Source organism: Carassius gibelio, chromosome B17, assembly GCF_023724105.1.
Source record: "Carassius gibelio isolate Cgi1373 ecotype wild population from Czech Republic chromosome B17, carGib1.2-hapl.c, whole genome shotgun sequence".
Taxonomy (NCBI): domain Eukaryota; kingdom Metazoa; phylum Chordata; class Actinopteri; order Cypriniformes; family Cyprinidae; genus Carassius; species Carassius gibelio.
Window position 1 is genome coordinate 17,986,404 of NC_068412.1, and position 16,930 is coordinate 18,003,333.

General features: G+C 37.0%; 2 protein-coding genes and 1 non-coding gene across 4 annotated transcripts; all 3 read right to left on the bottom strand.

Annotated features, from left to right (window-relative positions):
• Positions 1-1,994: 1,994 nt before the first annotated feature.
• sanbr (SANT and BTB domain regulator of CSR) lies at positions 1,995-11,958 on the bottom strand. Of its 2 annotated transcripts, none has more exons than XM_052579916.1 (21): positions 11,469-11,958; positions 10,963-11,114; positions 10,055-10,244; positions 9,868-9,961; positions 9,542-9,789; positions 9,251-9,309; positions 8,732-8,892; positions 8,535-8,621; positions 8,288-8,398; positions 7,998-8,121; positions 6,471-6,623; positions 6,243-6,376; positions 5,993-6,098; positions 5,143-5,175; positions 4,958-5,057; positions 4,716-4,804; positions 4,522-4,550; positions 3,937-4,010; positions 3,473-3,561; positions 3,264-3,352; positions 1,995-2,716 (listed from the first exon to the last, which is right to left on the bottom strand). In XM_052579916.1, exons 1-21 carry the CDS (start codon positions 11,518-11,520, stop codon positions 2,680-2,682), a joined length of 2,211 nt encoding a protein of 736 aa, XP_052435876.1. In that variant the 5' UTR covers positions 11,521-11,958; the 3' UTR covers positions 1,995-2,679. The 2 variants fall into 2 exon arrangements, with proteins under 2 accessions (XP_052435876.1, XP_052435877.1); XM_052579917.1 differs by lacking the exon at positions 11,469-11,958 and adding an exon at positions 11,188-11,353.
• Positions 11,959-12,741: 783 nt separating this feature from the next.
• On the bottom strand, positions 12,742-16,249 carry LOC127976750 (peroxisomal membrane protein PEX13). The gene is made up of 4 exons (XM_052581376.1): positions 16,075-16,249; positions 14,948-15,669; positions 14,087-14,209; positions 12,742-13,876 (listed from the first exon to the last, which is right to left on the bottom strand). The coding sequence occupies exons 1-4, from the start codon at positions 16,143-16,145 to the stop codon at positions 13,518-13,520; spliced, it is 1,275 nt and encodes a 424-aa protein (XP_052437336.1). The 5' UTR covers positions 16,146-16,249; the 3' UTR covers positions 12,742-13,517.
• A 367-nt stretch (positions 16,250-16,616) lies between these two features.
• Positions 16,617-16,726, bottom strand: trnal-caa (transfer RNA leucine (anticodon CAA)). Its single transcript has 2 exons — positions 16,689-16,726; positions 16,617-16,662 (listed from the first exon to the last, which is right to left on the bottom strand). It is a non-coding gene; the product is annotated as a tRNA-Leu (tRNA).
• Positions 16,727-16,930: the final 204 nt, after the last annotated feature.

The following is a 16,930-nucleotide window of genomic DNA, read 5'->3' on the forward strand; positions in this document are numbered from 1 at the left end:
GAAGCTAAAAAAGCAGCAACACGATTCCAAATTGTTAACAAATTTTGCCTCATGAGCACTGAAGAAAGCAAATATTTAAGTGTGCAGACAAATTCAGCGACTTGTTGGACTAAAACTCTCCCTTTTGTCCCATGTATGCACCTGAGAACCTTTTTTTTTTTTTTTTTGAGCGCAAACAATTACTGTTTTATAAAATCAACAAGCATACCATCATGAAGCAGCACTGATGTAATTCGTTGCATATTCACATTAAAATATAAAACTTATTTACTTGACTATTATATTTAATTATCTGATTGGTTATTTAAACTGCATCGTATAATAAAGAATTACAAGCTATTTGTTGTAGCTTGGGCTATTCGCATGATTGTCTTCCTAATGGCGGTCACTATAAATAGCTCTGTCCTTTTTGATAGAGGTGAACTTCATGACAACAGCACAGACAATGAGGGAGGAAAGTTTGGCTTCAAGAGGATAATGATTAGATACAGACAGCTCCCTCTAGCGACGATAGTACAAACCAAAACACAAGTGATAAATTATATTGCCTATATTGATCTAGAAATGACATTTGGATTCTCCCTATTCGTGTGACTGATAGCTAACCGGTGTAGCAATGTTTATAATTTCAGCAAATAGTTTATAGTGACAAAGTGATATATTTAGCTTTAAAAAAATTAATATTTTATGGTATTTTTTAGCAACAGGAAGATTATATAACACCTTGATCCAAAATGGTTAGCGTCGTACTTTCATTCTCTAAAGAAAACAAATTGGTGCCATTCTAAACAACTACACAACAGTACTGCTAACAAAGCATTGTTACAAATAACAATAGACAAAAGAGCATTGAATGATGAGGATATGACCTTTGACCAAGTACTGAGTGAATGAGGGCAGCTAGTGTCCATCCACCTTTAGCTGCTCGTTCTGTTCCTTATATAACGAATCTGATTGGCTCAGATTTTTGTCACCTTACTGTATAATTTTTTATTACAGCTTGATATTTTACATCTTTACACGTTAATTAAGAATCTGCATGACACATTGAAAACCTGCTATTCTTCTGAGCTTTCTATTCATCAATAATAAAAACTAATCAGTTTCCACAAAACTAGTAGGCAGCACAACTTTAACACTGATTAAATTTTTTTTTTCTTGAGCACCAAATCAGCATGAAAAATCATGTAACACTGAAGTCCGGAGTAATGGCTGCTGAATAAATACATTAAAATAGAAAACTGTTTTTTTTTTTTTTTATTGTAATATTTCATAGTATTCAAATTTTTCTGCATTTGTGCTAAAATAAATGCAGACTTAAGCATTAAAGTCTCCTTAACATAAAAAAGCCCCAAACATTTGAATGGCAGTGTAAATATAACTATAATTTTTATAGAGTTAAAAACAGATGGAAATTAACTGGTAATTTAATAATTAAATGGTAAGTAAAGGAAATCCAATAATAATTGTTTTGAATCAGAGTGCTATTTAGAACCAAATGGTCTGCTGCCTCAGAACTGTCAACTTTTCAGAGTAAGAGAGAGACAACTCTTGGAAAGAGAGAGATATCTTTCGCATTTAATGGTGGGGGTTGTGTTGGATCTGGTTCCCACCAGCAGAGGGAATTAACACATGATCATTTGTGTTCTTGGCTGGCAGGTGGCCCAGCACTGTAACCCAACCTGCCTGAGCTCAATCAAACACCGACTGTCACCAAAAAAGGCAGAGCAGCTCATGGAAGCTCCCCGCCTCCCCCCACACAAGCAGAACATTCTACTTCCCTTTCCTGTTGTCATGGTGACAGCTGTGCTGAAAATCCTCTTCAATGATATGACTGACAGATCATGAGATAAACCACTAATACCTTCCTTTTTCAAACACATGAAGCAACAGTGTAAGAGGACCGTGTATTTACATGCAGAATTTGTCCAACTCAAAGGCTAGGCAATATCTAATTTCATGAGAACTTAGCAGTAAAAAAAAAAAGACACAGGTTTATTTTAAATGATTTTTATTCTACTGCTTCTGTATTCTTCCTCATGTCATATTGGTCCAAACGGCACAGTTGTGATGGTTTCAGTGCAACATAATCATGGACCTCACAGGTATTATTCGTCAATGTCGCTCTTTACCTAGTGGCTTCTTTGCGTATTATACAGGATTTAGTCATTGCATTAAGACGGCTTAAAGTGCAGGGTCAGTACCACGGAGATGAGCTTTCTCTGGTCACCTGAGTCGGCTAGAATGAAACAGGGACGTTACAAACACTGCAGCTGGGATGAATCCTGAGCTAGACATGAGATGAGATAAAGCAAAAGGTGCAAAATAAACCGTACTAGTGTAACACAGATTAGTGGGTGCAACCAATTCACTAGCCGCCAAAAGCTTGTTTGTTTACAGTGCAACTAATGGTTTTATTAGGTCCATTGTTTATGTTCTATAGCTACAGTTATGACATCAGTGACCACACCAGCAATCCATTCTTCTCCCGGGACTGTAATGGAAAATACTCTAATGCCATTCCTGTTGTGTCTGGACGGAGTTTGGGAGAAGGAGGAGGTGAGGAGTGGAGCAAAGGATGGACGAAGAGAGCGATGGCTTATTCTGCCTCGTCAAACAGCAGCAAGCTCTTTTACTCCTCCTTTAAAAAAAAAACATTCACTTATCTCCACATTTTCTCTAAGTCGGTCTCGACGGCCCCGAGCGTGTCTTCGCTCTAAAAAAAGACAAAAGTGCTGGTTAAAAATGGAACTGAGAGAATAGGAGAAAGAGAGTAAGTAAAAAGGTCAAATTAAAGCTGCGAGTCAATTAGAAGTAAAGCAATATTATATACGCAGTGGGTTTTGGGTCTTCCATTAAAAGTTCTTGTATTTTAAAAGGATCGTTCACCTAAGAATTTTAATTCTGTCATCATTTATCACCTAAATTATTATTATTATTTTTTTTAAATTCTGAAACACATAAGACAATATTTTGAAGAATTTACATAAAAAGTCACTGAGGTCCAAAACAGCACAAGACCCCAATGACTTTCACTAAATGGACTAAAATATCGTTTCATTTACAAAGAAGAAAGATTTATGGGTGAACTATCCCTTTAAATTAGCCTGACAAGAGCAGACAAGCCATTTTAGTAAGTGCGCTAAGACAAACATGTTCCTAATCCTTCCAAATCTCATGATTAAAATCGTGAATCATAATTTGAAACACTTCCACTCATTTGTGCAGTGTCCTCGGTGCTGGAGGTGACTGTGGTACCTTACCGAGTTTTCTCTGAGCTGTTGTGTCTTCCGCTGGACTGAGGGGAGGACTTAAACTGGGCCTCCAGCCTCGAGTAGAGCCCCCCTGCAGGCTGGAACACATACACACAAACACACATGGGTGCAAAATACTAGAGTACAATGTTGGAATACAGCTGTAGTCTTAATGGTGCTTTAGCAGGTTTATCTAAAAGAGTAAAGATGTTTTGTACCTCTTTTGTGTCTTTAAACTTCGTCTGCTCTTGATCACCAAAGCGCATTTTAGTGAGATTTGCTATAATCTCCTCCATTCTCCTCTGATCTAGAGCGAGTTTTGAACATATAGACATCTATCAAGATCACTGCAAATCTACATGAAAGCTTCCATGTCAGAAACAGCCAAACATGCATCTAAATGATTTAATAACATTGATTAATCACCATCACAAATCATTTAATAACGGCGAAGCTATAGCTTTAAGCCTATTTTGAATACAAAAGTGTTTATAAAACAAAAAGTCTTCTAAAGAGTTGGCAGATGTGCTTGCTGACGGCTGGATTTAACTTTCTCTGGTGAGATTTTCTAAGGTTTTCGAGTGGTTTTAAATCACGCCTCTTTTTATTATAAGAATCGCTCTACCGCTGTGCAAATGTAAGAATCTTTGTTCCAGTCAGAGGATCTGAAAAAGGTACCTACCCTCCTCCCTTTGTAGGTCCTGATTGTACCTCATAGAGCGATTGCTATCCCACTTATTCTTCTGGATGCTGACGCTAAGAGCGAAAGAAGGACAAAGAAAGAGAAAAATGTGCCAAGTGTCTCATTCAGAAGCGTATCCCTTCTCAATCACATGGCATGAGAAACCATTACAATACAGTGTTTAAAAAATAAATAAAACTGAGATAACATACAGAAAACAGTATGTCTTTATAAGTAAATTAAAGCTGCAAACAAGCACACTAAATACAAAAATAATAATAAAGCAATACTACAGTACATTAACAGTGGACTAAAATTTGTTGCATTTTAAAGTGATAGTTCATACCAAAATTTAAATTCTCTCATTATTTACTCACCCTAATGTCATTCCAAATTTGTATAACTTTCTTTCTTTTCTTAAATTAAAGTAAATGAGGTCCAAATCAACATTGGACCACAATGACTTTCACTATATGGACCAAATTATTTTCCAAAAAAGAAAGAACAACATGAGAGTTTTTAATTTAAATTTAATTTAATTTAATTTAATTTAACTTAAAACGGCATGTCTTCGGAATCACTTACATGAATGGGGTGGAGTCTCGAGATGGTGCCTTTAAAACAAAAGAACAGAATTAATGAAAAGGGAAAAGAAAGATACAGCAAAAACAACTAAACCAGACCAGAGTTTTCTAAAGAACATGTTTTCCAATGTAAAAGTCCCTTTGCTTGAAAAAAATTAAACGTAAATCAAGCCCAAATGAATTTGCTGCACTCACCTTTTCTCCAGTTTTCTCCTTACGCTGGAAACTGGGGGAGGACACTTGTTTTTTCAAAGGTTTTCCAGATTTTCTTGCCTTCTTTGCAGCTATGCACATAAAAAGTCACAAACCAAGCTTTAAGGTCAGTCTCGTGAAATGGTACATGACTGCCACCTTTTGACATAATGAGGAACTGTCTATTAAAGATTATCTAGCGATTTATTTTTACTTTTTCACTAATGTGTAAAATATTAAACCACCTTGTTTTTTCGATGTATCTTCTTCATCCCCGACCTCATCCTCTGTGACCTCTGACCCGGTAGTGTACTCCTCATCTTCAGACAGCAGAGACTGCTGCCGCTGCAAAAGGTCAAAGCAAAATTTCAGAGGTGTTTGTCAGTGTAGGTAAATAGGAAATTTAATATTTGAAGAACTTGCTTCTTACCAGCTGAAGACTCCAGTTTTTTAACAGTGAAAACTGCAACAAAAGAAAAACAAGTGCTTATAATTTGAGCATGTACAAACAAGTTTAGATTAAAAAAAATACAGATGCATCCATCAAAATAAATTAAATCCGGATTCCACCACGGAGGACAAATATTTAAAAAAAGAAAATCTCACTTTATGTCTCACAATTATGACTTAATATATTAGAATGTGATTTTATAATATAATAATACAGATTTATCTCACAATGGAAAATTTATTATTTGAGACTTAATATCTCACAATGTGAATATCAATGCATTTTTTGCAATTGCATCTTTATATCTCACAATGTGAAATAATTTTGAAATGTTATCTCACAATTGTCACTTTTTAACAATATTTTTCAGTCTGAGATAATAATTGGTTTTCATACAATAAAGCAGGAAAGATCTTGGAAAGATAATTTTGCTTATGATTTGTTTTTTATGCACACAATAGATGTTGTGTTTTTTGTTTTTGTTTTTTAATTGTCTTGGTTTAATTTGTGATTGTACATTACCGATTTGAATTAGGATTTTTTTAATGTTTGAAAGAAGTCTCTTATGCTTACCAAGGCTGCATTTATTTAAGAAAAAATACAGCATCAAATCCAAATCAAATAAAAAAAAAAACAACAACATATGGTCATATGACACTGAAGACTGGAGTAATAAAAAAAAAAAAAAATTAAAATCAAACACTGTTTACCCATTTAAGTGGCAAACCAGTAATGTATTTTGTTGATGGTTGCATAAAAAAGGAAAATGTTCATCTATATAAAATCACACACAAAAAATAATAAAATAAAATAAAAATAAATGTCTCACAGCTGTGGTTTCCTTGGGTCTGTGAGCTGTAAGCACCCCTGGCTCCAGCATTACATCACATCCTGGCACACGTTCACTGCCTGCAGAAGGGTCCTCAGAGCTACAGCTAAAAAAAAAAAAAAAAAAGATTAGAACACAAAACGTTGTCAAAAGACCCAAACACAACACTAGGCAAAGCATCAAATGACTCAAACATGGCATGCAACCATGAACCAATAATTTTTCCTAAAGGAAGTTGCTATAGTCTGACCTCTCTGGCACACACACAGCCTCTCTGTGTAGCAGCAGGTCATTGAGTATTCTGGTCTGGGCAGAGTTTACATTGTGATCGCCGCAGTCACCACCATCTGCTGCTCTCACAATGTGGTCTCTTATTTTACAGCCCTACACACACATACGCAGTCATTCATGGTGAAAAGGCAGACAGGTTCAAAGGTCATCTGAGTTTAAGAGAACATTCTAAAGCACCAACACAAACCTTGGACATGGAGGAGGGATCGAATCTTAGGACTTTCTGGTTGCAGCAGGGGTAAAGACCAATGCCATGCCATCTATGATCTGCCCCAATTCCAGGATACACAACCGCCTCTGGGTGGTACTTACACTGGCCCAAATCTGTACACAGGAATGCCTGCCAAGACGATAACACATGCACATATTTCCCTTTTTTTTATTATTACTCAAGGTGGCAGCCAACCAGTCAATATCTTTACATACTCGATGTCCATAATCAAAGAAATAGTTCACCCCAAAGTAAAAATTAGCTGGAAGTGTACTAACCTCATGCCATTTAACATATGGCGTATTTTCTGGACTATAAGTCACACCTTTTTTCATAGTTTGGCTTGTCCTGTGACTTATAGTCAGGTGCGACTTATCAAAATTAATTTGACATGAACTGAGAGAAATGAACCAAGAGAAAGAGAAATGAACCAATAGAAAACATTACATTAACATTAAAACATTAAGCCGGGAGAGGGCGCTCTATGCTGCTCTGTGCTCCTGTAGTCTACACTGAAGACAAAGAGCGCCCTCTCGCGGCTGTAGACGGTAATGTTTTCTCTTTTTTTCTTGGGTCTAAATAAATGCGACTTATAGTCCAGTCCGACTTATATATGTTTTTTTTTTCCTCATCATGACGTATTTTTGGACTGATGCGACATATACTCAGGTGCGACTTATATTCCGAAAAATACGGTATATAAATATGAGTTTGCTTCTTTATTAGAACAGATTTGGAGAAATTACATCACTTGCTCACTAATGTATCTTCGGCAGTGAATGGGTGCCGTCAGAATGAGAAAACATCTTAATAATCCACATGACTCCAATCCATCAATTAACATATGAAGCAAAAGGTTGTGTGTTTGAAACAAATGAATTCATCTATTTTTTTTTTGGTTGTTGATTCCAGCTATTATGGATAGTCCTCTCCATAATATTGCTTTCTCCAGTGAAAATGTTGTCTCATCTGAATCAGGAGAGAAAAATGCACAAATCAAGCTCCTTTTACAACTCAAAACAGTTTCAAACACATGTTGATGGACTTTGATATGATAGGACAATGGAGAATGGACGGTGGATTTTTCACTGGTGGAAACGTTATGGACTATGGACTGGAATTTCGGACAGTTTTAATTTAAAATGCATTAATAATGTATTGGTTTCCTATGAACAGATAGATTTTCATTTCACAAGACATTTTATTAATGGTTTGGTGTCATGTAGATGACTGTGAATTATTTGGACGGATTATTGTGATGTTTTTATCCAGTTTGAACACGGTCTGACGTTACCCATTCACTTTAGAGGATCAAGTGTTAAGTAAGTGATGCAATGCTAAATTTTTACAAATCTGTTCCAGATGAACTCATCCGCATCTTGGATGGTCTGAGGGCGAGTACATTTTCAGCAAATGTTTATTTTTGTGCAAATAATCCCTTGAAATCTTCCTGCCTTTTACTAAAGTCTTAAATTATGATTTGTGAAGTACACATTTGTTTACCTGCTTGCAGCGTGAACAGGTAAGGAAATTGACTGTGCCCCAGATCCTCCAGTAGACCAGATCCCAGGACTTCAACTCTTCATAAAGCCCATTCACAAACCCATGAACCTCCCAGGCCTTATGTCTACAGACACACCACAATTATCAACATGTCATGGCATACGTGTACGTGTTTGTGTGTGTGAGAGTATATAAGGCTGGAATATATAGTAGCTATTTAGAACATAAATCTTCAACGATGTTTTAAACGATTCATGTGTATGTGATTAAAATACAGTGTCTTCTATAACCTGGTGTGAGTGAATACAATGTTTCCTCGGACATCTACGTTGATTTTGTTTGGAACACAAGGGATTTTTCTCTCTGTTTCTTTGGTTAAAAGCTTAAGGCAAAGTCCACATCTGGAGAAAGAACCACAACATTAAATTACTACACTGAAATCCCCTTTATTGCATCAGAAGAATCATTTATAATACTTCCACTGTCATCATGCTAAAATAGTATTATAGCTTACACTGCAATGCAAAAGTCTCTCACCTGTACAGAGTAGATGCGTTCCCAGGGGAATCGCGATTCTGATAACCATGATCAAATAATCGTTCGATCTTCTTCTGAAACAGTTTACTGGTGAGAAAGTACAAGTCATCACAAATAAAACAGTGAAATAGCCAGTAAATATCCACCACCCACCTTTACATAATTATGTTTCAGTTTCATGTGTGTGCTGCTCTCACCTTTTGAATTTGTCTTTTTTGTCCTTGAGTTCATCTGCCTCGTTGTGGCTGAACAGATCAGCGATGCGTCCAGCCAGGATGTTGTTGATGCAGTTCATATTGCATGGTGTTGCTATGATGGCACTCATATGTTGGTGACAAAATTGGATACACTCCTCAACCTTCAGATCCACAAAACACAATGACAATCAAACCCCTTAAGACCATTTAACAACTGAATGAATAACTTCTGATGAGATAAACCAACATGCTTTCTACACACTGCTCAGGGAAGTTTTTGGATAATAATAACGATCTGATTATTGATCATTTTCTCCAAGCACAAAAAGACATCAAATTTACGAGGTCTTTACTCAAAATTAGAAATGTGTGTCGCATTAGTGCTTGTCTGGGCAGTGTATAGACAAACACAAATGATGAAACAGCCATCATGCATCATGCACTATAACCTAAAGTTCACCCAGCTCAGAGCACACTTACTACATTACCCAAAACATTGTCACCCCTCACAACACTTACTAAAGTTTCCATCTTCAAGAACTCGGAGGAGATCAGGATTGAGATGACATTGCTGTGCTCTGCAACCAAACACCACATAACATAACCGACAACATCACAAACAGCGAAAACAGCCAACGCATAACCGTTTACAAACACATGAAACACCATCCACCACTTACAAACACCATTCAGCCAGGTCAGAGAACACACATTAAACAACACCTCTGATGGTATCTTTGATCATAGAAATTAAAAACACAACAGCAAACGCACACAGAACATCTTAAATGGTTACCAAAAGACAGTTACCCAGTTTGGGTTTGTCCATGTGTTTTCCACGTGAATGTTCAGTGTTGTGACTCTTGACGTAGTTCATGAGCCAGTCGAAGATCTGGACATCACAGTGGACAGAAATGTCCACCTCGTCCCAGCGCTGTGGGTCCACAGAAAGATACTCTTCAAAGTAACGCATCTCTTTTACCAGAAGGTTCCTTGGACACACAAAGTCCTGCTTCAGGTTCTTTGCCTCATCACAAACGTGGATTACCATGTTGGGGCTATGTAATGAAAAATAGACGGTCATTATTAGCAGAAGATGATTCATTGTTGGCCTGATTGGTGTGAATGTGCCTCACATTTTATTCCCTTCTGTTTTCTCAATCTTCTTGGCAGGATCTGCAATCTCAATTTCTGCAGAGGCTCCATGACCAGTAGAGATCACAGTGAGGCCTAAATATATACGCTGATTCAGTATATCAAAGTGTAATCCAGCATTAAATGAGAGATTGGACATTTTTATCCAGACCCCACCCACTGACTCACCTGACTCTGAGAGAGTGGCCTGATTGGACGGTGGTTCCTCTTTATCTACTGTAATGTCCAATAAATTCGATTTGATGTAGGTGGAAAAGGGTTCCGATGGAGAGCTCACTGCACCGGTCAGTGGGTTACACTGGTCATCAACGTGAGGGAAACTGCCTGTAGTCTTTAACTCTTCAAACCTTTGCGCACACTATAAAAATATATGGGGAGAAGCTGAACAAGTTAAACATTTGCTGAGAAAATTCTGGATCTTTGTATGAAAAAAGTGGGAGTGTTAAAATGTCAAATGTATGCACCGCGTTTGACAGCATTATGTGATGTACAATATTATTGTTATAATATTAAATATTTTATTACAGTGTATTTATTATATTTCTAAATATATTTTGGATTATTATATTAAATATTTGTATTAAATAGTTGTAAAATAAAATAGCACAAATTACAATGTTTTCTCACTAAGGTTAAATTCACAGCCATTCTACATAAACAGAATTATATATTTTTTCACACTTTAGCATTTAATAAATAAATAAATAAAACCTTGACTGGACATTAATAATATTTCATGTTTCATTTCATTTCAAGCATGCTCACTGATTTACTGATGGTTTTGTTAATTTGGTAACCAAGTATACTAACTTTAGATAAAACAATATTGGCTGTGATAGAAATGACCACACGACTATAGAAATGTCTATATCTATCACTATAGGCTAATATCTACAAATATCTATATAAAACATTTTCACACAACAATAGAAATAGTTTTTCTTTCTCATCCTTCGTTTATATCATAGTCTGTAGTAAAATATGAATATTTGCTTTTTTAAAACCAATAATATATATATTTTTTTATAGCAGCAAATATATTTGGTTTATATATTAAAGGTCCTTATTTCTCTTACCTCTTTAGGGGTGAACCCTGGGACCAACTTGGCAACATTCTCCCAGTTGATTGGCTGAGATGAAGCCCATAGTGAGCTCAGGACCATGTCCAGCACCAGGAGGTTGTTATCATATGGAAAGTTATTATTAACAGAGCACAGACGATTCATTTCTGAGAAAAAGGAAGAAAACTATCATCTATTGTAAAAAAAATAAAAATAAACAGGTTGTATTTTAATAATAACCTTGACAATTAGCATCGACTAGCTCTCCACAGTCCCTTTTTACGGCATTTCAGCGAATCAAGGGACAAATAGAGAATGACAGCTGTCGCATTTGATCTGGTAAAGTGATGATATGAGCTCAGATACAACAAAAACTAACAGTGCCAAGACGATATACCGTCGTTATGCGCAGCTGTAAAAATGCTTAGCTAGCATAATAAATAACAGATCGTGGCACTCCCCACATTTTGTGTCGAATCACCCTGTGAAATGCTAAGCTAATACACACACAATCAGTTTACCCTGTTCCAGATTTATGCGCTGTTTCCTCTGGTAACAATGCTCTTCTTTCATTCCAGCTGAGCGGTGCTGATGAAGGGCTGGATTTGAGTAACATCAACAGAGATGCTGTGGCTTACTTTGATTTTAAATCAAAGCTCACATCCACACATCATATACAAATAATAATACAAACTAATACTACGCGTGAAATTCGCAGGTTCGGTGGGCATGACTACCCACATCCGTCTCTATCCTCGTTTTAAAACGCCAGAGATGACACGCACGGAGCTCGGAGCGCGTGTGCCATCATGATAATACTCGCGCTGCTGTGTCCCTCCTCTCTCCGCTGTCTGCTGCGATGTGACGGGATGCCAAAGCTTGCCGACCCGAGCCTGAATGATTAAACTGACAAAAACGATTGAAGGCGACGCGTGGCAGAGGATTACCTCCACATCTTCTGCTCAGCCTCTGTGCTCTGCTGTCTATTTCCGGTGCCGCAGTGCAGCAGGTGCGCGCCGGCGTCCCCGTTGCTAGGCGACATCCTAAACATTCCATTTGATTGATGGGGTTCTGTTTTTAATATGGGGCCCAGACAAATCCAAACGCATTTAGTCCCTATAATCAATTCAATTAAACTGCCGAAAGACAAATAGCACTGTAGACATGCTGACAGACTAAACACTTATTTTTAGACTGGTGTATATGCCATTTAAAAGTTTGAGGTTAGTAGGATTTTTTTTTTTTTTTTCAAACACAAAACAAAAGCACACACATCACTTGCAAATAGCTCAAAGAGGGTGCTCAGAAAAAAATAACCTGAAAAAGAAAAAAAAAAGATAACTTTGGCACACCACGGCTCTAAAAATATAAACACTCTAAAAAAGGGTTTTGAGTTCTCTTCATCAGATATGACTGCTGACTTAATTTTTTTTGTTCTACATTTTAAATAAATAAATGCAGCCTTATTAAAGAGCATGAGACATTTTTCAAAAATATTTAAAAAAATCTTACTGACCCCATGCTTTTGACAACTGAGTAATTGTTAGTAGAACTGCAAAAAACTGTAAAAAAAAAAAGACCTCCAGCACTAGCTTGCTCTATTCTTTTTCTATTCTATCCATTTTCTTTTTATTTATTATATTATTTAAAAGCCCTTGCTAAGTGTACTGCATTTAAGCTGAGACTTGTTATAACACATACATCATTGCTCTTTTGTTGTTTTTGATTGCTTCCATTGTCCTCATTTGTAAGTCGCTTTGGATAAAAACCTCTGCTAAATGAGTAAATGTAAACTGAAGAGTAATTTCTTTATTTTATTTACAAATACACCAATTTCTTACTGAGCTAAATGTCAATCAGCGATTTTATGTAATGCTGAAAATGCAGGAACTTTATAAATGACAGGAGATAAATTAAGCATTTACTGGCAAAATAATTGCTCGTATTTACATAATTGCACATTGTGTTACTGGTATGAAAAAACAAACAAGCATGAAAAAACATGCACAAACTAATCCTTGATACAACACAACTTAAAATATTAAATATTCACATTGCAGAAAGATGAAAAGTAATCTAAAACTCCTACATTAAGAGAAATTTGTAATAAACACCGCATTATAAATTTAGATTGCTATGTGAGAACACAATTTAAACTATTCAGATGCATTAACTGTGTATGCTTGAATTACAACATATTTGTATCATTTTATGCTTGATGCGAGCATATCAAATCAAATTGAATCAATTTTTCCTAATAATTATTCAAAATAAATGAATGGCTCTTATTAACAATCATTCAAACTATCATGTTGAAATACCCAAAATTTTTGTTGAAGAAAGAAAATATGAACAAATATCGGTAATGGCTTTGAGCCTAACAATCTACTCAAATTTGTGGAATTATGCAATTCATACATTGCAAAGGAAAATGACCTCCCCTCCACAACACCTCCGTTTTCGCCTTTTTTTAGAAGTTGCACTAAGTTATAAAGACGGTGATACATTCTAATGAAGGATGCACTTTTTTGTCCCACCAAGACACACACCTTCCCGCACATAAAAATTATTCATAAGTCCATCTTTTCTGAGGTTATCACTGTAGTATCACCGTTGTTGTTTGTGGAAGGCTGCACCTCCAGGGCAGCATGAAGGCCATGTGTTTCATCATAAACAGACTCCAGCAGCTCATCTGGAACTGATGTGGCAGGGACCGCCAGCCTGGAGTTGGGAACAGAAGCTGTAGCCACAGCAGTTTGAGATGCAGGAAGGTTTTGTGCAGCCTGCTGGGCCTGTGCCATCCTCTCTAATTCTGCATGCTTTCTGCCTCTCCTCCGGCCCAACACTTTGACGTAGTTGGCAGGTACGAGGCCAGTAATCTGCCCATCCACGCTGGCTAAGAGCCAGCCACGCACCCTGGGCTGTTGTTCTGAAAATAAAAGTGAAATACAAGTACAAGCTGTAAGTCTGTGTTTATAATACCTAGGACAAAAGGTACATGGGTATGAATATGCCTGACATCAGTCAAATTTAAAATATTACATTGTTTAATATGAGAGGTCGCCACACTAGCTAGAGTTTTTATGCACGTCAAAGTGTTTAAGTACACTTTTGTTCTGAAATTTTCTTGTTCTTTTACCTTTAGGGGCAAGATTAAGCATGTCTCCAGCCTGCAGAGATATCTCTTCTTCGGATGCAGCTGTGAAGTCATACTCGGCTCGTGCTACCACATGGTCATCCTCCCCAGTTGCCCAGTTGGTGGCTATGAAATACAACACAGACACATGCTTCAAAACTTCCATCTAGCACAAACGTACAAACGCAGCTACATATTCAGGCACATGAAAAAAAAAAACTACATACAAACACATTTAGGTCACACAATGTTTTCTGTAGGCTGCTGCTAAAGATGTGCATTTCTGAATGACAAAATGTAAAAATTAGTTTTTGTAATTGATTATAATATTTTGCATGTATTTAATAAAATATACAGTAATACTGCAAAATGATTAATTTGATATAATTGTGGAAACTGTTATACATTTTTTTAAAGTATTCTCTGATAAATAGAAAGCTATTTTTATTTAACTAATTCATTTCATTTATTTATCCTAATGATTTAAAAGATAAATCTTTTGTAACAATATAAATGTCTTAACTTTCATGATAAATGCATCCTTGCTGAATAAAAGCTGTAATTTATATTTTAAAAATCTTACTGAACACCAATCTTTTGAATGGTAGTGTTCTCAAAACTGTTCCTATAGTCCCACATTAATAAAAAAGATAAATAGCAAACATATATTCGGCATAATAGTGGCATCTAAAACTTTCACCACAGCCAAAAACAATTAAATAATAAATGGAGAACAATAAAGCAAAGGTATCCTTAGTTTTCTTTAATTAGTCTCATGTCAGACCAAAAATGGTGAAAAGAGTCTGTGCAGTTAAGATGAGAACAGACAGAACAGGAAGGGGAATATGGCAGGGAATGTCTCACCATTGTCCTCAGTACCCTCAGCAGACCGCAAAAGCTTCCAGATCAAATACGGCCCTCCAAAAACTACAGCAAGGAACAAGAAAATGGGCCATGATTTGACAGGATTTGTTCTGGGGTCATCTATCCCTGCTCCTCTGGTTCCTGAAGAAGACACAATGGAGGAAGCCGTGCTGTCCGCCCACAAGTCATCCACCTCTGAATCCTGACGCAACCCAAGCAGCCTCTGGAGCCTGCGATATAGGTACCTAAGGGTCCTAACCAAGGCGAAAGCAGACAGCACTTTTGTGAAATGTATGCGCAAGCGGGAGAAGTGATTGGCCACATCCAGAACAGCACGGAAGCTGTTATAGACGGCAGAGAAAGTAGCATCCATCATCATGCTGACCGACGAAAAGGCGTGGACAATGCTTTCAATGGACTGAAATGCTCCACGGCTGCTCTCCTCTGCCTGCTGGACAAAGCGGCTGGGTGGGATGTCGTCTGTTAGGTTATAGCGGTTATAACCCAGGCCCCCTCCAACTCCATAACCACTGTAGCTGTAGGGGCTGTAGCCCCCATAAATGGAGCTCCCAAAAGGGCTGTATGAGGAGGGAAATGAGCTGTATGTAGGGCGGTATGCCTGTTGAACTGGTCTTGGAGGGATGGGTGGTGCCACACGTGTTAGAACGGGAGAACTAGACACTGATGGTCCACTCTGTGACACGGATCCAAAGTCAAATGAGCTAGATATATATAAAACAGAGTGGAATGAAACAGTAAATAAATAAAATCAATAATAATAATAATAATAATAAAAACACAGTTGAAAATTCAAATAAATGTATATTTAACAGTAAAAGATTGTTGGAGTGAACTTTGACACTCACATACAAACATTTGACGTGCTCCAGCACGAGCCAAGCATTAAGTTTGCTTAACTCGTTAGCAAGTAAAAGTGTCAACATAACTAGACAGTGTTTTTTTAAATCAGTTTCGCGATAACACCAAACTTATGAACATACTTATTAATTTTATAACCACATACCTATTTGTGAAGAAAATATATTTTGCATATACAAATACTCGACAGCTAACAGGCTTGCTAGCGTTCCTACTTTCTGACCAAAATAAGACGGATTTTTACGAACCGATAGTTTAGTGGTGCAGCCATGGTTCCAGGGATTCGCCTTTCCCATGGTTTTGGTGGAGGCAGAGCCATTGTTTTATATTTCAGACCAAAGTTTAGATGCAGTGAGCAACAAACGTAACCAGAACTAACATAAACTGTCCCATTCGCCAGACAAAGCAATCGCTCCTTCACATCGTTCTTCTGACTTGCCTTGCGACGCGAGACTAAAGCAATCTATCACTGATCGATTGAAATGTTCTTCTTTCTGTTTTGCCATGTTGTTGTAATCTATAACAAATAATAAATAACTACACGAATACGTACGAGGTGAATAAATCCCATATGTATTTAAGGTGATCTGCCACTCTAACGATTGAAACTGGACTCCTACTTGTCTGCACATAAAGCAAATCACTAATCGGACTTTTTTTCACTTGAAAATCGTGACAGTGAGACGTGACTGCTTTTGAGCTGTTGTAGGACTGACATTGCTCTAGCAAACGATGTTCTGTGTGAATAAAACTCATTTGTACTTCACGTTCTGTCACAATAAAACACACTTGTCAGAAGTGGGATTTGAACCCACGCCTCCATTCGGAGACCAGAAACCTCATTCCCTGAGAAGGTCGGAACCTTGAGTCTGGCGCCTTAGACCGCTCGGCCATCCTGACAGTACGTTGAAACATGAACGTATATTGATAGATTTAGTTTGGGACTCCAAAATGTTTCATTTAAATACTATGTAGGAATTTTAAAATATTTATTTTGAAATAATTTGTATGCATACTATATTAAAAACTGACAACGTCTCTTTTTAGACAACACATATACTGCTTAAGTAATATAAAAAAAATAAGCTTGAAAGGTATTTTTAT